This window comes from Mauremys reevesii, linkage group 11 (genome assembly GCF_016161935.1).
Source record: "Mauremys reevesii isolate NIE-2019 linkage group 11, ASM1616193v1, whole genome shotgun sequence".
Taxonomy (NCBI): Eukaryota; Metazoa; Chordata; order Testudines; family Geoemydidae; genus Mauremys; species Mauremys reevesii.
The window spans coordinates 26,254,577-26,279,177 of record NC_052633.1 but is presented as its reverse complement, the minus strand read 5'-3'; the positions used below and the strand labels follow the sequence as shown (position 1 = coordinate 26,279,177).

Genomic DNA, 24,601 nt, shown 5'->3' with positions numbered 1-24,601 from the left:
CCCACCAACTCGAAGCAACATCAGACCCTGCCAGAACAAGGAATGCACAACCTGCAGATGTATCTTTCTCCACTGCTACAGTGACCAACACCCGCTCTCTCCCAAGATACCTTTCAAGATCCATAGGCCCTACATATACCTATCACAACACGTGGCACACCTAATCCACCACACTCCAAAAACAACTGTGTGCTCTCAAATGAACTCATACCGAAAAATGATAGAAAACAAAGAACACCCTATCACCTGTGGGTGAACACTTTTCACAGAACAATCACTCCATATCTGACCTCTCAGTCCTCATCCTCAAAGGAAACCTGCACAACACCTTCAAAACATGAGTCTGGGAGCTTAAATTCATAACTTTGCTAGATGTTAAAAATCATAGTCTTAATAGACAGACTGGATTTATGGTTCATTACAACAATCTATAACCCACTAGCCCTCACATTTGTCCTGTGATTGAAGAGATGTCAACTGGACACTTCACCTTGAATAGTCTTTTAGAATGTGTGTTAACTACTTATGTTAAACAATCTGTTCCACCTCGTATTTAGCTGTGACACTGATTGTACCTTTCCTAGGCCTGGAGAAGAGCTCTGTGTGACTCTTTCAACCATAAAAGTCAGTCTGATAAAAGATATTACCTCACCCACCTTGTCCCTCTTCCAATGTCAGAGATGAAGCTGTGCACAAGACATAACGTTTTCAAAAATGACCGAGGAGCCAAAGTCTCATTGACTCTCAGTGAAATTAAGGGTATGTCTACACTGGCAGAGTTACAGCGCCGGCAGTTACGGCACTGCTCAGAGAGCACTGAAGGGAAACGGCTGTTGTGTATTCACACTGTCAGCTGCCTGTGCAATAGCATGTTCACACTTGCAGTGGTATTCAGACCGGTGCACTCTGGGTAGCTATGCCACAGAGCATCTCTTCCTCTTCTGTTGCTAAGAGTCGTGGGAAGGCAGAGGGAGTCGCGGGGCATCCTGGGTCCTTTCCCAATGCCCCGTGATGCATTACTTCGCATCCCAGCAATCCCTGGGCTTCCGTCTGCTTTTGGCGCCATCTTTCAATGGCTTGTGTACTGTGTGCTCTGCCTCTTCGGTCTGCAGGAATCGATCCTGCACTGTTGACCAGTATGCTGCTCGCTCTAACACGTCACGAGTGGCAATGGAGTTATTCCTTAAACTACAAAGGCAAGAGGAGTGTGACACTGATCCCACCATGTATAGTAGTTATGACACAAAGGTGCTGACCACAGTGGAACGCTGCTTTTGGGCTCAGGAAACAAGCACTGAGTGGTGGAATCACATCGTCATGCACGTCTGGGATGATAAGCAGTGGCTGCAGAACTTTCGGATGAGAAAAGCCACATTCATGGGACTGTGTGATGAGCTCGCCCCAGCCCTGTGGTGCAAGGACACAAGAATGAGAGCTGCCCTGCCGCTGGAGAAGCATGTGGCAATTGCACTGTGGAAGCTGGCTATTCCAGACTGCTACCGATCGGGCGCTAATCAGTTCGGAGTGGGAAAGTCGACTGTTGGACTCATATTGACGGAAGTGTGCAGGGCCATTAATCGCATCCAGCTCCGAAAGATTGTGACTCTGGCCAATATGCGTGACATTGTAGAGGGCTTTGCACAAATGGGATTCCCTAACTGCGGAGGGGTGATAGATGGCACGCATATTCCAATTCTGGTACCAGACCACCTAGGCACTGAGTGCATTAATTGCTTGGTGCTTCATAATGCTTAAGAGCTGCTCCGTGGCTTCATTCTGGTGCACCGTGTTCTCCTTCAGTCCCTCTTCTCGCTGTCCCGCCACTCCTTCAGTTCTCTTTCTGTTGACATAGTGTTGTCTACACAGGGTCGGGGGGTGGGGGTACATTGGTATAGCTACTTCGCTCAGAGGTGTGGATTTTTCACACCCCTGAGCAATGTAATTATACCGATATAGGTCTGTCGTGTAGACCAGACCTCAGTTACTTAGGCACTTCTGAAAATTTTATCCAAAATCTTTTTTCGCTAGTTACAATCAATCTCAGGAAACATGTCAGAACAGCCCTTGTGGCACATTTTTGAGGCATGGTTTGGTTTTGTCACATGATTTGTCACACAGTATGGTTTACAGCCCCCTGTTTAGCTGAACCTGCCATGTGGTTCAGGAGAGTCAGCATCTTGACTTTTCTGTGTCCTGCCTCTGAGCCAATCAAAACACTGACTGTCTGCTGATTTCCTAGTATTAAGGTTCTAAGGCACACACTGATTACTAGGACACCCTGAGGAACAGCCTCGTTAGAAGCAGCTCTGTTGCTTTCTGATGACAGAAGCCTAGTGTCTTTGTCTGTTTATTGAGGCCACACTTTATGAAGTGTGCCTAGGAATTGCCTTCATTTTCCCCTACTTGAGATTCTAATAAGTCTCACATTTATTATTAGTAAACCATGTTAGAAGGGAGACACAGCTCCATGAGAATGATCAGGGTTCTCTTCTGATCTGACTTCAGTGGGAGTTCTGTGCATTGAAGAGTTGCAGAATGAGCTTCAAAATGGAGACTGTCAAGCACATTAGCAACAGAGGTGGTTGCCAGAGGTGAAAGCAAGCCGGTTTGGTCCAGCGTGCTGGTAAGAAAGCTGGTACACTGGTAGGGCTGCTGATGGGCAAAAGGGGCAGCTGCCCTGGGGCCCGGCGATTTAAAAGTCTCCTGGCCACCGCCACTACCCTGGGCAATTTAAAGGGCCGGGGCGTGGGCCAAGCAGCACTGAAGGGCTGGCTGGGTGAGTCTGGCTCCAGCCCTGCCCCTTCTGCCCGAGGCCCCACACCTTCCGGGGCCCCAGAGCTGCTCCCCACACCTTGCCCAGGACCCTGGCTGCCCTGTCTTACTTTCACCCCTGGTGGTTGCACATTCGGAAATAAAAAGGGCAGTTCTCCAAATAAGGTATCTTAATTAAGGGTCTGTAGCCAGACACATGGGGGCCACCTCAGAGCTGCAGCCAGGTTTCCCCAACATTGGTCATCTTCCAACTCAAGCAGTTCAGTATGTGGATCTTAGAGAGCTGCGGCTGCCAAATTAGGTCTAATTAACCAGACGTGAACAGTAAGAACAGACACTCAAGGAAGCAATTGTGAGAGAGAGACAGAGACCAGGGTGCAGTTTGTCCACAGAGTGTAACTGCTGAATTTGAAAGGAGGGATTCATCTGACACGTCAACTCTGCATCTGGACAAACATCTGGACATGGAACCTCTGAGATATTAATATGGAGTGGGATCAGAAGGAATCAGCTGAGTCACCGCTCAGCCACAGCAGTCTCTCCAGTATTCTGCACCTCCACTGTTCAGAAGACAGAGCAGCAGCATCACAAGCACAGGACTGTGGTTTGTTTCCTTTGCTTCTCCTGTCTCATGATCATCACTGATGTCGTGATGCCTGTCAGCAGCAGCAAAGGCGTGCTGATAGCCCGGTGACTGCGCACGGTACACAGATCAGCTTCAGTAATGTCGACAGAAACAACAGTGGGATTCTGCTTGCGGACTATGCCAACGGTCTAACCCTGCAGCTGCTGTAGCTCTTCTGAGTATGCGATTGTGCATATACTGTCCTCTAAACGCTTCCTGCTCTTTTGATCCTCCTGCCTCTGATGCAGAGCAATGCTGCTGGTTCTTTATCTCCTGCCTACCCGCAGTGCCTAAATCCCATAATGCCGACCTCACAGTTCTCATCTTGCAAAGTTAAGGTCATGACAATGCTGCCACAATTTACTGGCACTCTCATTCATTAATTTTTACACCCCATTCCAAGTCAATCCACCTTACGATCACAACAGAGAAGGGCACCACTTGCCAGACTATTGAGAGTGTACGTGTGGGTGCCCAATGTGACAGCGTTGGTGGAAGAAGCTTGGACACAGACAGAGGCTTTGTCTACGCTAGAGACCTTATAGCGGCACAGCTGTACTGATGCAGCTGTGCCGCGGTAAGATCTCTCGAGTATCCGCTCTATGCCGATAGGAGAGCTCTCACTCGATGACATAATTAACCACCCCCAACGAGTGGCAGTAGCTATGTCGGCAGGAGAGCATCGCTCGCAGACATAGTATTGTGCACACTAACACTTATTCCTGGGAAACTTGTGTCACTCAGGGGTGTGTTTCTTCACATTCCTGAGTGACATAAGTTTTGACAACATACATGGTAATATAGACATGGCCAGAGAGAGTGGGCAGTTAGAACTTCAGCAATCAGTAGAATGCACCCAGGGAATGTGCCGTTTCCAAGGAGTACATACTACATGTGATCTGTTGCACAAACTGAAGTCGAGGTAATGGAGCAGTGACTAAGCTGCTCCTCGTTCCTCTCCTTGGTTTGTGCCTGAGACAATGGTCTCAAGAGAGATTTTCTTTTCAGACTTCCCTTACTCAAAAAAGGGCAAAATTGGTTCTCGTGAAATTTTCCTAAAATGTTCACAACGTGTGCAAATCTTCAGGCCCAAAGCAGGGAAAGGGTGAAAATAGAGGGTTATAAATGAAATGATTTTGTAACCTTAACTATAGAATTTGCTGTTAAGTGAACAACACAATTAATCTAAAGCTCACTGTTTACATTTTACTTTTCTCGATGAAATATACATAAAATAGCTTGAAAAATATTGCATTAAGTTACATATATACAGGTCTTGATTTCCCTCAGACACTAGTGTAAATCAGGAGTTAAACCAGTGCCAATAAGTAGAAATTTTATTTTGTAACCCTAATCGGAACAGCACTACTGTACATATAAAATGAAAAAAATGGTCAATTTCATAAGAATTTTCTTATCATATAATAGGAACATTTTACTCCACTAAAATATTTACTTCCCCAGTAAAAAAAAAAATCTTAGGAAGTCTTGCTCATTTTAGTAAATTCTAACTCATTATAGGAACTATTTACTGCTGAAGTAATGTGGATTTTTTCCACACAGCTCCTCTATTTGCATTTCAGATGGTACACAATGAACCATATGTTCCCCGTGGTAATAACAATTCAGAAAGAGCTTAAATTCTCCTAATTTTCCTACAAAAATGGAGTGTAGGTTAATATACCTTTGGACTTCAAGTCCAGAGAAAATAAAGTTCATGAGAAAATGATGAAAAAAAAGGGATATGCTATAGGGAAGGACTATCTGACTACATATAAAATTTCCAAAAATGCTCAGGGTCATAGGTGCCTGGTGAGATTTTCAAAAGCACCTAGATACCTAACTCCTATTGAAATCAACTGCAGGTCCTCTTTAATTTATGGTAGTCTTTTTACTCTGTATATGGTAACATTCAACTACACATTTTAAACCAGAGAAACAGGTAGCTTCCCAACTATTTCACTGGGACCAAGCCCAGAAAGTCGAGAATAGTTTAAGAGAATTCTGAAATATAGAGGAAAGGGACCTTTGTTCTAGTACAGATATCTTATCTAATCTATGTATATACATCCGCTCGCAGTGCATCATGCATCGTTATATATAATGTGGCTCAAAATATTAATGGCACAAAAATATGAATGGCACTTTGCATAGTCAGGAACAGATTAAGGAATGGGTGCTGGGGCGATAGATGCAGATGCTTTAGCTTCCTGATGCAACATACATGCTAAATAGGACCCTGCTCGATTACAAAGTATTGAGACAATCCTGAAGTCCTTGCTTGAACAAAACTCCCAATGAAGTCAATGTGAATTTTGCCTGAGAAAGATCTAAGTATGAACTTCAGGACATGAACCTTTGTGTGAGGGCCAAGGTCCCGTACATATAAAGTCCTGGGCCATGGCACTTTTCCACTTTCATTAGTCCTACCATGCCCATATTTCACATCCTATCCAAATGCTTTTCCTCTCTCACACTTGATCTGTAACACTTGATTTTTCAGACTCCAAACTGGCCAACTTTTGTTTCTCTCTCCCAAGTGAAAATCAAATTGGTCCAATCCATTTCAGTGGTGACTGTATCTGTCTCAAGACTTTTTGGCAGGATTCTCAAGGTTTCCCTCTGCTTCCTCTGTTTGAGGCTGAGAGGGATGCTTTCTGCTGTGTAAGGAAGTGACTGAATGGCTGTGCGTCTAACCACAGACCATGCCAATGCAGCAGTTTCCCAGTCCCCAAGGCACTTCAGGATGTCTCTAATTTTAAGTAATTTGATCATTTGACCATTTTATCATCATGGCTATGACTTCCAATTATAGCTATATCAATAAATCTATTTCATTTCTGTACTACTAAGTATAGCATTGAGAAAAGTGTGGTCATATAAAGGCTGACTGTACTTTCCTCAGGCTCAAGAAGCCATGAGAAGGTCAGTGAGATCTCCCAGGGCTCACAGGGTGAAACTCTACCCAAGAGCACACATCAAGTACATGCGCAATGTTTAAATATGCCTTCTGTGGTAAGAAAAACGGCTTTAAAAGCAGCTGTGGGAAAGGTGCAATTCCAAGATGGCAGCTGATATTCTACGGGATTTGTGAAGAAATAAGAAATCCTCAACTCAGTCTATGGAGCCACAACACTTTTCAAGTGATGGTCTCACACTTCAGAAGATTGCAAAATAGCTGACATTGTAAACTATTTTTAAACACTGCTTACTTTGTCCCTGTCTGATCTTCTGGGTCAGTGCCATGTTTTCTGATGAATTCTACCTTTTGGTAGGCTTATTTTATTTCCCTTCCTATGATTATATCTAGCTGCAGCTTGACACCCAGCATTTCATTTCATTATTTTACTTTAGCTGGATGTTATAATTGGGTGATTGCTAAAGCAAAAATCTAACCAACTGCCAAGCTGAAGGGATTTCTGACCAGTCAGCATGATTTTGGACTAAGCCCCTTTAGCAGGCCAGAGTTTTGATTTTGCAATCACCACATTGTGAGGACATAAAGTCAGCCAAAAGCTAGTTTAGGAAGAAATCCATGGTTGCAAATGATGTTGGGTAATGTAGTGGAGAAGACCATTGGATTGCATGTGGGAGACTAGTACTAGCTTGAGGCAGGCATGATGCTGGTAAGCTCGATGCAAGCTTCCCTATGCAGTTATACCTACACAGCTTGCTTCTGAGCTGAAAGCTGACAGCTCCATTCCTGAATCTCTCTGAGGTCAGCACTAACCATTGTATCAAATTGCCACTATTGGATATGGATGAATTTAGGATGCCAACTGCCAAGCTAATTTTCTACCTGTGAAATCTGACACCCCACCAAGAAATGAAAGGCTAGTACATTGACAAATGTGATGGCCTCTGACTTCCCCTTTCAAACTTTTGTACATACAGCCCTCCTCATTAAATGGTATTATATATTGGGCACTGAGAAAGTCCTTGCCTGTATAGCGAACAGGGAGAAGGCCGCAATGGAAAGGATCAATGTTGCTGAAAGGCACTGTGGTGGAAGTGTAATTTAAGAAGGGATATGAATAAAGAGAGGGCAGTTGTTTGTCCAGAAGGAACAGGAGATGTCTCAATTTTTATTTCTCCCTTCACTGTATGGGACTATAGCATAATCATAAGAGGGACATGTGGATGATAAAAGTGAACTGTGCCTTACACCTTTGTAAGGAACTGCACTCTGAAGGCAAATGTTTGGACATGGCTTTCAACAACATATTATTGAGGAATAATGACAATTTCTCTGTGTAGCAAAAAGGCGGCTCTTTATGTGGGGCTTTGATGAGGAAGATGCAAGAAAAGGAGGAAAATACTGTTAAAATAGAGTCGGTTCTGGAGTATTTTATTCAGCATGAGCATGCAGTGACAACACTTCACTATTCAACACACTTTAGATAGCCCTTCTTTAGTTTAGAAATCTGAGAGCATGTTGATACTACCTCTATTTATTAAAGATTCATATTTAGACTACATTGATCATTTGCTTCTGGAACCAAAGTCTCAGAAAATTCTATTTCAGATACCTGAAAATGGTACTTAATGAAAATGACTACTGTCCTGTGCCTAGCTGATTATGCAATAAATCTGCCACAAAGAGAGATTGTTGTCAGTCAAGAATCAAGGCATATAAATGAACAGGCAAGGATGCAGGAACTAGAGATATGTAAATATAAATGTGTTGTTATTTTTGCCAGACAAAATTATGATATTTGATTGCATGTGCTAATTTAGGCAAAGGTAAAATCTTGCCATCTCTATCTAGGAACACATTATTTTACAGCGAAAATTCCATCTTGGACTAAATCTAAAATTTTCATGTATTTTCTCCAGGCAAAAGATATTTCATGCAGATAACACTTTTTACTCCCCTAAGTCTTCACAGGCAAAACTTTTCTTCAATTTTGCAGAAAACATTGCAAAAAACAATTACAAATTGCTTTTTTCCCCCCCATAAAACAGCAAAACCTCAATTCTTCCCCTAGTGGACAATATTTATTTTACACCGCGTTAACTAAAACATATTGGCCAGAAACTCAGTTTTCTGATTTGAATGCTGGCATTTCCATATAAAAGAGAGCCCTCTGAATGTGGCATATAATTTACATCTAAAACTACCATGGCAGTATTTTCTGGCATAAAGATGCCAGTGATTAATGCAAAATGCCTTCTATTTCATTTTGATTCCTGCAATGCTTTTCTTTTTGGTACATGGGGTGTCTTCGTTAACTCTACTGGCAGGAATATTGAAATACAAGCGCTATTAAAACTAACATCTGTTCCCTAGCCCAAGAGAGTCTGTGTATTTTGCGGTAAGTCAGGCTGATGCATGCTTACTGTAGCCCTGGTTAACATTATACATTGCAAGAGAATGGCTCATTTTATAGTGGCACATGTCTGTATCAGGATACAGGCAGGGATGCTCATTTACACAAGCAGCTCTGCATCTCCCCACAATGGAACAGATAGGTACCCTACTCTACCCATTTCTAATCTACCCAATAGCAGCCATCCTCAAGATGGGCTGGTCTTGTCTGCAGCTGATTTATATTGCTTATTGGGGTTTGCATGTACATCAGCTTCAGGATTTGAACCAAGAACAGCACTTATCCAGCAGCTGTGATGGATCCACTAAGCAGGGAACGACTCCCATCAGTGCCCTCTCCACTATATATTTCTTTCCTGCTGGGCAATAAGGGGAAAGGTCTGAACCAGGAAGTGGCTAGACTCTGTTGAGGAAGCAGCAGCTACATGGCAAGCCAGGAGCTGCAGAGAATCTGGGTGGGGTCACATGGAGAGCCAGGAGGTGCAGAAAAGATTCCCCAGGAACCATATGCAGAACTGAATGTGGAACAGGCTGTGACTGTTACAGCCTGGTGCAAAACTGTGTGGGCTTATGCGGGAACCAGAGCAGTGGGGCAGGAGGCCGATTAAGACACGCTAATTGAGCCTGGCTTGGAAACCCGCAAGCTCCTATTTGCTTGAATAGAGACTCAACTGGAGAGGGCACCCCAGGCATTAGGCCTGAATAATCCTGATTCTCAGGTGGGCTGCCCTCAGGGACCCAAACAAGAACTGCTATTGTTCACTTTGAACGGTAGCTGTTTAAGCCTCTGCACCTAGGGCATTTGCAACCCTTCCCTTTTCCTGCCAGCCCAAGTAAAAAGTTTGACTTAGCCTCATGTCTGAGTGGTTATTAGGACCCACCAGGACTAGCACCTTCAAGGCCTAGCTGCTGAAGCACCAACAGTACTTGCCTCCAAGTCATAGTACACCTGGCATGCTACTGGCACCCTAAGAATTGGTGTTCTCCATTATTGAGCAGGCTCAGTATTTTACAGCTTTCATCTACAGACCTTAGAGCACTTAATAAACAGTTAATTAACCAAGCCTTAATATGTCCCTGAGAGGTCTGTATTATTACTTATTATACCCATTTTAGAGAGCGGTAAACTGTGGGACACAGACATTTGTGGTCTCATCCAAAACCCATAGAAGTCAATACAGGGCTTTGGCGACTTGCCTGGTCATGAACTAAACCACTTCAGGGTCAGGAATGCTCATCCTAAGAGCCTGACTCATAAATGTTGTTCCAGACACTAGACGATATTGTCTGCCAGTTTACATACTAAGGTTACTTTAATTTTTTTTGCACTATTTTCAACAATACGCCAAGATTTGCCTATGCTAAGAACTAGATTGAAATGCCACTGTATCTTTTAAAGCTATGTAACTGAGAGACTTAAAAGAAAGAGATAGATTCTCCATATACAATAGAGCAAACTTTGCTTTATTTTCCAGGCTTATGAAAAACATTACCTGGATTGCAAAATAACACAAAATATATATTTTATAATGCCAGCATAAAAATAGCATTTTAAATTTGTTTCCAGGGTTTGTAGAGCTTTCTCCTTTTCTGCAAGATCATGAGTAAAAACAACAAAATGACTCATTTCAAATGCCTTTTTATTTTTTATTTATTTATTTTCTTTTTGTCCTTTAGAGGTCTGTGCTGGTGGTAAGCAGTTTAGAACATCTGATTTTTGCAGTGGCTTCCCGTGATGTTTTACCTATTTCCACTGTTCAAATGTTTGTCTTCACTAAGACTAAAAGGAGAAACGCTTGATTCCCTAAGGGTGCAGCTACATTTCTGCATGGCATTTCAATTGCATGCTGTTATTCAAACAATTAGAAATCACACACACCATGGAAGGAATTTTCAGGACACTGCATAGAGATTGTTATTATTATATAGTACATAATGAAAATGATTTGAAGGACCCCAAAGCATCGTAACAGAAAGAAGCACTGAATAATCAAGTGATTTTTTTGACTGCGATAGACCAAAATGCTGTTTACTGGACATATGTCAAACTAAAATGCACTAAAATGGTGAATATATTTATTGTTGCCCTGCCTTGCATACCAAATGCAATGTAATAGAGAAGTACGGCTGTAGTATAGCGCCAGGAGCTGGAATAATAATTGTACAGCTGCCATGCTTCTGCTTTTTAATAGCAGGAAGTCAACATTAAAGAAAAATGTATGGATTTTAAAAATTCATTAATTATGGCAGCCTTGCATAGAAAGTGTCTGTCGCCTGATTTTACACACACACACACACACACAGACTATACTCGTGTGAGTAATTACATTTAAATCACAAGCTAGCTTCATTAATGGAGCTACACCGATTTATACCAGCTGAGGATATGGCCCCACATACTTATGGCTCCAGTGCGGACAGCTAATGAGAACTACATAGGTAATCCACTATGCAAGACACTGAAAACTGATCTCTAATTCTCATTTCATTTGTTTTGTAATGTTCTTTATCACGTTTTCCAACAAAATAAACCAACCAAAAAAACCCCCCTTGCATTAAATCTTCACCTTTGCTTCCCCTTTACAATTCAAAGTACCAGTTATAATACAACCTTAATCTAGCTTGCACATGTCTCTGGTGCCCTTAATGGTATACCGGATTGTATGTTAACACCTTAAGGGCATAATAAATGTCTCATTTTATTTTTTAAAATATTGTTTCACTTTAAAGTGAACTGACAAAGTTGTGTATACAGCCTGTGCTGAAGCGGGGACATACAGTACACACGGAGAAACCAGATAACTACATAGGTTATGATAGGTTTTTGAAAAGGAATGGCAAAAATAAATAAATCTGTATACTAATTTGGCAGGAATAAGAACAGTCAAATTACATGCACATCCTAAATTCAAGTATGAGCAGGTACACAGTGTATGAAGCACAGAGAATAAAAAATGCATTTGTACATTTTGCCTACACTTCATGTGTCCTTCACATTGCTGCAGTCTGTGTTAAACCAAAGCACTAGCAACATTCTCTCTGCGTAAACATTTATCGCATGGATCTTTTATTGCTGTGTGTGCCTTGGACTGCTAGGATGTTCACTCATTGTATTTTGAATCCAATTAAGTAACACGAACCATTGCAATTAGTCACCATGTTTCATATTAATTTGCAACATAGAATAGAATCAAGAAAAAGATACCTAATTGTATGAAGTGCCTTGTCATGTAGGCCTGCAAATGGTCGCAGGCTTTCAAAGGTTAGGTTTGCTCACAGAGTGCTGCAGGACCGAAAAGGTGGGAGTCAAAGGTAAAGTTTTGTTTTGTTCTTTCATGTATTCACTTTGCCTTTCCATCTAGGAGAAGAGCATTAGGGCACTCCAGGGGAATTGAGGTCTGAAATATCTGCAGGGAGGCCAGTTTGCCCCCTCCCATAAAACCTGTGGGAAGGGGTTAAGTGGAAGGAAATCTCTGCAAGGATCTTTTTGTAGCATTCATCTCCAGTTGCTCTGTGAGTGTGGGAGCGCCGCATAAATTAATCAGTGGGGCATGTCCTCTAAATGTCTTCCTCCAAGGGGCTCTGCAAGATGCCATGTGCACTGGCTCTGGGTCCCAATCTGCCCTCCCTTTCTGGCTGCCCTGGGCACACCCCTCGAAAGGGGATTCAGGACCACTGAAGAACAGCCCTGCTCTATTTCTTTTTCCTATGCAGCATTGCTGTAGCTGTGTTGGTCCCAGGATATTAGAGACAAGGTGGTAAGGTAATATCTTTTATTGGATATTGGATGTTGGTGAGAGAGACAAGCTTTTGAGCTTACACAGAGACCTGAAGAAGCGCTCTGTATAATCTCAAACGATAAGATATTACCTCACCCACCTTGTTTCTTGCTTTTTCCTGGTAATCTCCCCGGACTGCAGTGAGGAGTGAGTTGCAAGGGGAATGAAATGCCCCACCCCAATCAACTCCGGGCCATCTGCTTCCAATTTCCAACCTGAGTTCCCACCCCTCATTCCCTGAGCAAATCCCGACTCTGAGGAGAGCCATCTGTGGGATCCAAGGAAGCGAGGGAAGCGATGCTAAAAGATGGCTGCCCTCCCCCCCCTTCTATGTGGGGGGAGGTAAAATGGAGTGTTCCTGATCTGACTCAAGAGCAGTCTAAAATCCAGTCTAGCTGTTTAATGAAATTTTCACAGGATTATCTTTACATTCCTCGAGGCCTTGCACTTACCCTGTAGTATTTCTGTATCTGCAGTAATTACATTTCACCCTCTATAGCGGCCAGCATGGGACTGCTGTCTGGAAGAGATCTAGGAAGGATGTTGCTAAAAGTCAGAACTTGGTGAAGTCAATAGGCCCTCAGACTGGGAGTCAGGAGACCTGGGTTCTAATGTCCGTCACTGACTTGATGTGTAACCTTGAGCAAGTCTCTTCACCTCTGTAAGATGGGGATAATGACACTCTCTTTTGTAAAGTGCTTTAAGATCTATGGGTGAAAAGCCCTAAACAAAGCTCAGTATTATTATTCAGCAATGGGCAGTGAATGAAACATGCTGTCTCCTTTCTCTTTATTATCACGCAACAAGCAGGAGTTGGCTGGTTGGCATCAGGAGACTTTGTTGGATCCAGAAAGACAGCATTAATGGGATAGGAAAGATTGATGAATGAATGATATTTACTGTCTCATGAACCACACTTCTTCAGGACCAAAGAATGGATCAAGTTAAAGTACAAATGTAGCTGAGCCGAGTAGGCAAAAGGGATTCATTGTTACTGTGCATGTAAGGCATTGTTTGCTGGAGATGATGTGCTGGTGACAGGGTAACCACAGTGATTCTGCTTGAATAGCACCCACTTTCATGATTTTGGTGAGGATGTGTTCAGTTTCAACTAGTTACTATCCAGAAGCATTAAAAGAGGACGCATGGCCGAGTAAGAAGAGACTGGTGAAGTTTGTGGTAGATACGATCTAACCAGGAACAGAAATACTGCATGTGGGCTTGTAGTTATGGTTTGACATTCACAGGAACACTCTTGCTCTATGAGGAAGTCTTTACCCAGGAAGGAAACAGGATTGTCTAACATTTAGGAGGAAGGCAAGGGAGGAGAATAGCTGTGCTTCTGTCCAGTACCACACAGGAAACATGTTACTCCACACCTGCAGTGGTTTGCAAACAGTAGACATCAACCATATTCTATTGTCCATGTTATTTCTTGTCATGCTTATATTTAATGCCCTTTTTAAAAAAATGGCTGAGTTTTGTGAACGAAACTGTGGCCTTCCCTCCTCCCTCATGGAGGTGTGAATGAACCCGCAATCTTCCACCAAGGGTGTAATTTTAAGTTAATAATTTAACGTAAAGCAGGATGGGGGAAGATGGAACATGCTATTGGGATGTTTGACAGAAAAAGGGACAGTGTTTCCCTAGCTTTTTACAGACATTTATTCTCGGCTGCTCTATTTAGCTAACCCATGTATTTCTGGATGACAAAGTTGCATTCCTACTTTCTTAAACATACTTACATAAAACTCAATAACACAATCTATTTATTGCTAAAATGCTAGTAGGAAATTGGAAAAGGTATAAATATGATTCATTGCTTGTGATCTCCTGCCCCCTGAAGGCACTATAATGCTCCAAATCCTGCTCAGTTCACAGCATCATAAAACTGAAGCAATAAATGTCACTTCTTTCTTGATTGCACATTAGGCCAATCGGCTTTTTATTGCAACTAAATAGGCCGTCATCAAGGCACCAGTCAGTTTACTGCTAGGGCCATGACTCTGGCTAAATGCAGGGCATGTGAGGTGGGGAGAGCTTTTTTAAAAAATAAAAAATAAGACGGAAAATAGGTGCAAAACTGCATTACTGTCCAAGGTCCCTATGCTTGTTCTTTCGTGCTGTAATGCCCTGATGTACACAGAAGATTATGTGTCAATGCTCATTAATATTTGATGTGCGTTCTCATATTATCCTCTCTGTGCACTTTCACAATCTTGTGAGGCAAGTTTCTCCTAGACACACAGTTACATAACAAAGTGGTGGCTTCAGCTTTGTACAATCAGCATAGAGCTCTGCCCTTACAAAGCCAAAACGGATCCTTTTGTTTATGTTGCACAAAAAGGCAGATGTTGGGTCTGGTTTTTTCAATGCCCTATGGTACATTCAGAGTACAAAACAGACTGCCAAAACAATTTTTTTAAAAAATGTTAGTAAAGGTTTGCAGTAAACCATTTGGTAGATATTTTGCTACTTAGGATCAAAAAGCTCAGTCATTGTTTGATACAGAGCCTTCACAGAGGAGTAAGAAAATGTGCACCGTGTGCCCAGTTTAACAGGAGAACAGAAATGGATTCTTGTTGTCCCATAGACTACCTATTCATCTGTGCATGGAAACTGAATCAGGGCACAGAGAAGCATGCGATTTCCTTGCACAGTGCCTGACCACATGTGCACACCATTATAATGAGCGTAACTCAGCTGCCATTTTGATGTAGTCCAATACCAAGATCTAAATGCCAGTAGAACTGCTCCCTTAGACACTATCCAGCTGTCTCTTGTATCATTAATGTCTCTCTCAGCCAGCACACTTTGGATGGGAAATATCAACCTTCAATACATACAAAGTGCACGCACGAAAACAAAAGGCCTCCTTGCTGGCTATGGGGTAGGGGACTCCATGTATCTTTCTCCTAGCCCTGGGGGTGGAGGAGCTGTCTTTTTCTATCCCTCTGAATATCCCTCCCCTCTTGCCGCCTCTCCCAGTCTCCTGTCTCCTCACATTCTCCTTCCCTGTGCTCTCTGTCTCCTGTTCCCCACTTGTCCCCTACATTCATCTGCCACCCATATTTTCTTTTTTCCTCCTTAGAGTCTATTGAACCTCACATTCTTTTTCTCCCGACACTCTCCTTCTCTGCCATCTTCTACAAACACACATTTTTCTGTTTCTTTACTGTCTCCTGTTTAGCTCACATATGCCAAATAGGGGGCAGCCATTTTGGCTGCAGCAGTTGGGTTTGATTCCCCATTTGAAAGCAATGGGAGACTTTCACCACTGTGAATCAGGCAGGGGAGTATCGTGACAAGAAATGAAACAAAAAAACCTCTGAATGCTTATAAGCAAGTTTTAGCTATTCAGAAATTGGTATTTACCTGGAAATAATCCAAGCAGTCAGTGAGCTAAATTCTATTCTCAGTTTCACCATCACAAAATAATTCCACTGCAGTCAGTGAAGTTACTCTGGATTTACACTCAGCCAAATTCTGCTCTCATTAACACTAGTGTAACCCTGACTCTAATGAAGTTACTCCATATTTACAGAGGTGTGGTGGAATTCTAGCCTCAGTGAAGACAATGGCAAAACTCCCCCATTGACTTCAGTGGGACCAGAATTTCAACCCAGGAGGTTGAGAGCAGAGATGGCACTAACATCTGAAAATCAAGTATGCACAACAAATCCTTTAGCTTTACTATCTAATGTTATTGTTTTGGGTTATATACAAGAACACATATTGAGCTCTTGCTATAATTTTATGCCATTTTTTGCCACTAAACCAAATGTTTGAGAATCTACAATTTAGACAAGAGATTTATGTATCAAATACAGGGTCCCATAACAGACTGTAGTGAATGATACAAACAGAACAAAATGTGGTTTATGATTTATTCAGGAAAATTGAAAATCATGAAATATTGTCTACATAAGAGACTTCCCCAAAAGAGAAAATATTGTCAGTTTCTTTGAGGGTAGACTAAATTATTTACCAGGACATTCTAAAGTATATTGACAATAAAACAACATGAAGTATAAGTAATTCCAGACAGTCTTGGCTTCTGTTAAAGCCAGGTTCATTATTGTATTTTTTTAAAAGAATGTTATTAGGAAAATAAATCCTTTGACTCCGCAAGGGCAGAAGTTTGTGCAAACAAACACAATCTTCTAAAAGGAAAAATACATTCCTCTAAAGGATTGTACTAACTTAATAGATAGGAAGGGCAAAATTCTCAAAAGTCTAAAAGCTTAAGTCCCATTTTCAAAAGAGACCTAGGCACTTAGGAGCAATGAGACTTAGGATCCAAAGTCACCTACATGATTGTGAGAATTTTAGTGGAATTGAGAAGCAAATAATGGGTCTGAATAAAACAGTATAAAATGTAAAACAAAACAATTTTGCCGGATGTGGAACCAAGTTCCCAGTATTCAAAAAGTTCCATCCCCAGGATTCTGGACAGACGTGTACAGTGTATGCTGAAGACCATGCTGCTGCATCCTAATTGCTATTTTTAGCCATGCTAGCTAGATTAAAGTTACTGTTAGTATATCTACACTATATCCCCCCTGAGATTGCAGTGTAGACATACCTTTTGTGGACCACCACAAACTTTTGCAGAAGTGAAGTTTCTACATTGTGCTAACTCTCCCTTACTTAATATCATTTTACAAGTATATCTGACAGTGAACGAATACCTAATTTTTCTCCGAGGAGCAAGAAAAAGCAACATGAAGCATTATAACCTCACAGTACTATAAAATGCACAGGGTACTGCAGATACAAAAGTAGCTGGTTGCTTCTGAATCCAGTACAAGTAGGTCACACATAGTTATTACACACACTGCTGAACATGAAGCAGCCAATACCCCTGTAATGTATGTGGGCTTTCAAACTACCTTTTAGTACCTTATACGAAAATCAGTAGTACATCTTTTTTTTAGATGCTCTGGTTGAGAGCAACTGATTGAAGAGGAAAGGGGCCCAGTGCTGACTGACCTAATTGCTGTGTGGATTGGGAAGACGACAAAATCAGATATTAGTTTCCTTTACGTTTTCCTTCTTTACTATAATAAAGATAAATATTGATTTATTGAGAGCTATTGATTTTAGGAGTAGTTGCTTTGACAGGTGCATCATATTTGTACAAATATCTATCATCTATAATGCAGTTTATTTGCATGAGAATGCAGTTTAAACATATTGATACGTGTCTTTTGCGAGCTGGTTTGTTCATTTCCCCTTTAGTAGAATTTACACAATATATATTAGTGATTAGAAATGAAATATGAGATAAAGAGTTCTTTGCTTAATACCTTTAGGAAGGAGTGTGTATGTTTTGGGGGAGAGGAGTTTATTTTCTGTTGTATACTTTATACAGCTGTGCAAGTCTTTTAACCGTGTCTTATTCTGCACAATCTATGCACTTTGCAGTGCTCAAGCCCACTACACTTTGAAATTGAAATGCAAAAGAAAAGGGTATTACTTAACTCTGATACATCATTTTGACTTTGATTCGCTTTACGAATCAGAGGTTTTTAGCTTTTAATCGTGATTTAAGAAAATACTCAAGTCCTTTCCCCATCTCTTCTGCTATGGAAATTCTGCAGATTTATAAGGTTTATTTCTATTAGTTACATCACTCCACTTAAATGGACACATCTAAGACCTTGCTTCGTATCTTTCCATACCATGACTAGCATAGTGTAGGAAGAATGCCTACTCTCTCAGTAGTCTATAAAGCAAGAGATTAAGACTTGGATCTGGGTCTTTGACATGGTTGTACACTGACACTAAGCCACTTTACCAGATCAAAGGGTACTCCATTTGATATGTACTATTTATACACTGGCTGAGAGTTTAATAATGTCATCAAATGCTTTTTGGACAATCTCGAAAATACTTTATTCTGTTCAGAACCTTATGTTTCATTCTCCATTTTCTTTGGTATCTCTCTCAGGCGTTACACTGAATAGCCCTGTCTTGAAAAATCAATTACTCCTTAGCAAGCTCAGAAATACAAACCCAAAGTAAGCAACACGACATGTCTGATTTACCAATAGATTGCAATCTAGTGCTAAAGAGCACAGCCACTGCCCTACTTTAAATATTCATGAAGCCCACTGGTGCAAAGTGCATTAAAAGTGGGAACAGTGCCAGTAATACACGATCCTCTTAGTGACAAGAAGATTTCACAGATTAAAAGAAGCAAGATGTTAAAGACTTCAAGCTGAATAGTCTTTGTTCTTAACACAGTAAAGATGTTCACTAATGGAATGCCAGATCTCTCACACACACAACAGCAGAATGTAAAATGGACTAATATGCGTGCAGAAAGCTATCTGTTTATTACAAATTTCTCCAAATTGTCCAGAAAAGGGCCACACCCATTCTATCAGTTAAAATAATCTGTTACAGGGCAACATGCCTCCTAACAGAATCCCAGTAGCTGGGCCATTAATAGATCAAATGTTTTACAAGTCAAACAAATTTTTTAAAAATAGTGACAACACATAGCTCTGTTGAGCTGAGAGGCATTTGACAATGACTGACAAAATAGAGCTAAAACAGGAACAAGGGACTTAAAAAAAGCAGACTGTAGCAATGGAGAATAATGTTAATTGTCCCTTTAAATCATTAGCATCCCAGCCACATCTGCTATCACACCTGTGCTCTCTTCTCTGATCTACTCTGACATCCTAGAAGTGTTAGGCAAGCAGCCAGCTTCATATCCACAGCTCTCTATGACCAGTTTCTACTACCAGCCTGCTTTCCTCTTACTTAGAGTGAATCAAGCACCAACCCCAGGGCTTCGGAACAGTTTCTGATTGATAGGACAAACTGAGGCTAATTTCCTCACAATAACAGTTCCCAATGCTTGCTAGTAACCGTTGACCTAATTTGGACTCCACAAAGCTAATCAGTGAAGTAAGATAATTAAAGAAATTTTGTTTCTGAAACTAGATAAACATAAAAATACCAATCAAATAATAAATGGATGTGTGTTATTCACCTAATCTGGACCATTTATTTTTCACACACTAAATCTGTGTGTATGAATATGAAGGCATGTGATTGACTTTGGTTCATGTCAAATTCTGAAATTCAGTCCCAGTGTATTTGAAAGAAATCTAGGCTCTCAATACATAGCCTGTTTCCATTTCAGAAATATAATAATAAAAATGGCTTACACACAGAAGACTTATTTCTTAGAAATATGTTTATCCAAAATAAATCAGGGGGCAGGAATGGGAAAACAGAGATCTGTCGTAGCACATGAACTGTTGACTTCAAAACGACTCTTTAACAGCCTTAGGATGGTCTTTTTACTTCTGCTTTGAAACAAATTAACTAGTAACATCCTTCTAAGTTCCTTCCCTGCCTCCTGCACCCCAAAGTGTATTCCCCTGAAGAAAGACTGCTTGTCGATAAAGACCGTGCACTACAGTTATATTGCTCTTCATAGATGTTTCAAAGGAAGGGAATTAAGCTATTTTATCTGTTATGTTCCCTCAAACAAACAAAAAAATGCTAGCATTATACAGAGCTTATCATGGTTAATAACATTATCATGTACCCAGTTATACTCCCTATCCTTCCCTTCTCTTCTACTCCAACTTAAAAGCTCACCTAAATATGAAGCTATAGCCACTGGACTGTGACTTCTGATATATTAATTTTAACAAGGTTTTATTTTGACACAGGCATGACCAAAGCACTTCTGAATAATTGTGTGAAGATCCTACTGGGAAACAGAAGATTTGTGTAATACTCTTAGACGAAATCAAAATTAAGCAATTTTTTAAACTCAGTTTCATTCCATTATTACTAACATATAATCATGAAGAATCTTGCTTCTATTTTTCAGTGGCACAATTTCTCTTGCTAACTGGATTCAGAGCCAGGTTTTTTTTAAGCATAAAATCATAGGCCTTTGAAAGCTTGGCAGGACCAGATCAAAATGAGCACAAATTGATCATGTGCTTTCTCCTAGCTTACCACATCCACAACCTTCCTTACCGAAGAGAAGCAATGTTCATAATTTCATGCCTGACTGGTAGTGCATAGAACACTGTGTTTCGATGGAGTCAGCTGACTAACACCATGTCTAATAACCTTCTTTGGTATTACTCCCTCCCTATTCTTTTCTTAATCTGTTCCTTTCTGTTTGTTTTACACTTGCAGTTTAGAGACAGTCTTCCAGCTGTATCATGTTTGCCCTTCCAAATAAGCAAAAAGAACAGGAATACTTGTGGCACCTTAGAGACTAACAAATTTATTTCAGCATAAGCTTTCGTGAGCTACAGCTCACTTCTTCGGATGCATAGAATGGAACACACAGACAGGAGATATTTATACATACAGAGAACATGAAAAGGTGGAAGTATGCATACCAACAGGAAGAGTCTAATCAATAGGTGGAAGTATGCATACCAATAGACTCTTCCTGTTGGTATGCATACTTCCACCTATGGAAGTGTTCCATTCTATGCATCCGAAGAAGTGAGCTGTAGCTCATGAAAGCTTATGCTGAAATAAATTTGTTAGTCTTTAAGGTGCCACAAGTACTCCTGTTCTTTTTGCAGATACAGACTAACACGGCTGCTACTCTGAAACCTTCCAGATAAGTGCTCTCAGTCCAAGAAAGCATGATTTGCAATGTCTCTATCTATGTGTAAGATGAATGGACTTTAGGCAGAGGACAAGAGAAAGGGTGTACATTATTGTTTAATATCCTCTCACATGGTGGGTCTCTGAGCGATGACACCTTTAAATAATAGGGCATTAATTACGGAAGAAATGTGTAAAATTACTGTACCAAACATCCTCTGCATCTTCATCGCACTCTGCCCCAAACTGGCAAATGTCACAAGTGGACGTCTCTTTTTGATTGGTTTCTCCTGAGCCTTCATTGACTGTTTGATACAAAGCAAAAGAATGTCCATGAGTAAACACAAAACAACAGTGAAGTGATTCTCATCTATAGGAAAGCTAAATGTATATATTAACCTTTGATAATTTAACACAGTGGTCAAGATGGTGGTGCTTGGGTGACACCCATATTTCGCACAAGAGACTACCACAAACATTTTCCCCCTTACCTGGGATAAGCACCACAAACCAGAGACACATGCGCTTGCTGAGAGAAGAGGAGAGGAACTGGGGAAATCAATGTATGTTCTTTCCCATTTCAACAATAATTTTTTCTCAAGATCATAATAAGGAAGGAGGCAGCAACACTGAGCCGGCAAACTCACATTAAGCTCCACTGCTTTATTCCTGGAAAAATATTTTGAGTCAATTGATAGTATAGCATAGTGATTTACTTGTGTCCTTTGCAGTCTGTGCAAGTGAAGATCTTGTGAGGAACCCAGGGAGTATGCTTCCCCAGGAAATGTTTGAAAAATATCTGTCTCATGGTGCTATCTGGTCTATTCCAAAGGCAAAAGATTTGTCTCTTCAGTATTGTTATGAGCCCTGAGAACTAGTCATCTCTGGCAGAGATGATTTAGCAACGTTCATATTGGGGGAAGAATGCCACCAGGGACAGAGAAATCAATCCACCCCTTCTTTCATTTTGCTGGCAGAATTTTCTCATAGGCCCCCTCCGGCACCGAATTGGACAAAGGGATATAAGGTAAAATTTCCAAAAGTGAGTACATAGGTGACATAGGAGTCTAAGTGCCATTGAAATTCAATTTGAAAATGTTACATTGGGCTTGGAATTCAGCCCTTAATGTCCCATAAATTACATGAAGGAACTAAGGGAAGAATATGAATGGGTAAGTTGAGAGGGGTACAAGTGGACTGTTAGTGATAGTTTTAGGGAGAATTCTTGTGAAATGATCCAACGGAATGCTATATTTTTTTTATAAAACAGTATAAGTATTGAGAGTTGTGGATAGGTGCTTTGTAGGAGACACAGTACATAAAGATATAACTTATAGTAACAGAATAATTAGCTCACACCAGACTTAAAGTAACAACTCTGATTGTCATTATCTACATATAAATTCTTTGCTACCTACTTTTAATGTCTTCTTTTTACTATTTGTTCATTCAAATTTAGAACAGTGGTGCAGATTTACTGCAGGATAGAGATTTAGGCTCCAATCCAGAGAAGCACAGAAGCCCTTGGATAGCTTTAAGCATGTAAGTAGACCCACTGAAGTTGACAGGACTAATCACTAGAGCTGGTCAGGAATTTTCCAGCAAAAAACTTCCACCTCCCCTTGACCCGCAGCCATCAAAAATACTGATTTGTCAAAACCAAAACTTTTCAGGAGAAAGTTGCTTTCAACAAATGTCTTGACTCAAAACATTTCTGAAAAGAAAAGTTTCTAAATTGTCAAAAGATCCTGTTTGTAAACGAAAGGTATCAGTTTTCTGGTTCAAAATGACTTTTTGTCAAAAAAATTCAGTTAATTATAGTACATTTTTTTTTAAAAAGCTCAATTGAAACAAAATGTTTAGAAATGACTTAAATGAAATACAGTAATTTGATTGATTGGTACCAGTTCTCTCCCTCCAACCCCCCCCCCCCCCATCAGACATTTGGTTTGTGAAATTTTTCACAATTTTGACTTTTTTATCCCAGTTCAGGATGAGAAAATTTTTCCAGAATCTCAAAAGTTTTCATGGGTCAGGAAAACCATTTTGTGCCCAGCTCTACTCATCACATTCGGAAAGTTGCTGGAATGGTACTGTAGTACTAGAATTACACGCATTTTAAGTTTGTATGGGCAGGCACCAAATTGGTTTGCTTTTCCCCCTAAAGTGGTGCAGCACAAAACGATAAAGGATCCCAAATTACTGCAAAGCAGTTTTTACGAGGTAGGTGTTCTAACCCCCCCAAAGGGAAGGGTTGTTAGGGAGCTAGACCTAGGTGCTAGCCTGGATTTGGAGACTTTCCGCTCTGCCACAAACTCCCTTTGTGACATCGCCATTCAAGCCTAAATTTTCAAAGGGGCTAGTGATTTTTGGGTGCCCAACCTGAGACACCTTAAAAACTTGATTTTTAGAAGAGGCTTGGAAGAAAAATCAAGCTCTTTAAAGGGCTGGTCTTCACTCAAGGAGATCTAGTGAAGACCTGCTAAATCGATGGCAGAGCACTCTCCAGTTGACCCCAGTACTCCAACTCTCTGAGAAGAGTAAAGGAAGTCGACCAGAGAGCATCTCCCATTGACACAGTGCAGTGAAGACACTTGGGTAAGTTGACCTAAGTTACATCGACTCCAGCTATGTTATTTACGTAGCTGGAGTAGCGTAACTTAGGTCAACTTACCCTTGGAGTGAAGACAAGCCCAAAGTGTCTCAAGTCGAGGATCCAAAAATAGAGGCACCAAAAATTACTTGCAAATTTAGGCCTATTACTTGTCTTTGCTTCAGTGCCGCATCTTCTAAAATGGGAAAATAGCATATTTTTTTACCTTGCCATGGTGTTGTGACAATAAATACATTAAAGGTTGTGAAGCCCTCAGATACTACAATGATAATAACCACAGAAGTACCTAAGAGAGAGAGTCTCACATGTTTTTCCTGTAGGCTTAACAAAGTGAAAGCAAACATTCATATTTTTTATATCTGAGCTACTCTAAAGGAATTTCCCATCAGATCACTGCCTGAATCTCAATTATATTAAAAAAGGAAATCTTCACCTAAAGCGACTTTTGGGATATAAAAGAAGGAAGTTAACCTTACATCAATTGGGGTTTTTTTCCAGCTTGTAGAATTGTCATAAGTTTATTTATCTTTACATACACAAAACTTCAGTTTTAAGCAATCAAAGGAAGCTGAAAACAACAACAACAAAAGAAAGCCAACCAAACATGCTCGGGATTTCTGCTCCAATGAGTTGTCACTATTGGAAGAAGGGTCCAGTATGGCGCTTTGATGTTTTCTTTAAAAGCTGTGGGAAATTTAGCCGATCTAACCAAGTTTGATTTTTAATGATAATCTATTTCTTGGAAAGGTCAGTTTTTGGCAGCCAATCCTGGCAGTGGTCTTGTGGCTAAGGCACTCAACTCCCACCTCTCGCTCAGACCAGTTACAATTTCCCTGCCCAACAGATTCACCAGCTGTAAAATGGGGATAACTATACTT

At 40.8% G+C, this 24,601-nt stretch overlaps 1 protein-coding gene across 1 annotated transcript in view; it reads right to left on the bottom strand.

Annotated features, from left to right (window-relative positions):
* Positions 1-24,601, bottom strand: part of TMEFF2 (transmembrane protein with EGF like and two follistatin like domains 2) — a 164,881-nt gene that overhangs the window by 48,171 nt on the left and 92,109 nt on the right. Inside the window, exon 5 of the mRNA XM_039495968.1 lies at positions 21,318-21,414. Within this exon, the coding sequence (XP_039351902.1) occupies positions 21,318-21,414 (97 nt within the window). The remainder of the gene's footprint in view (positions 1-21,317; positions 21,415-24,601) is intronic.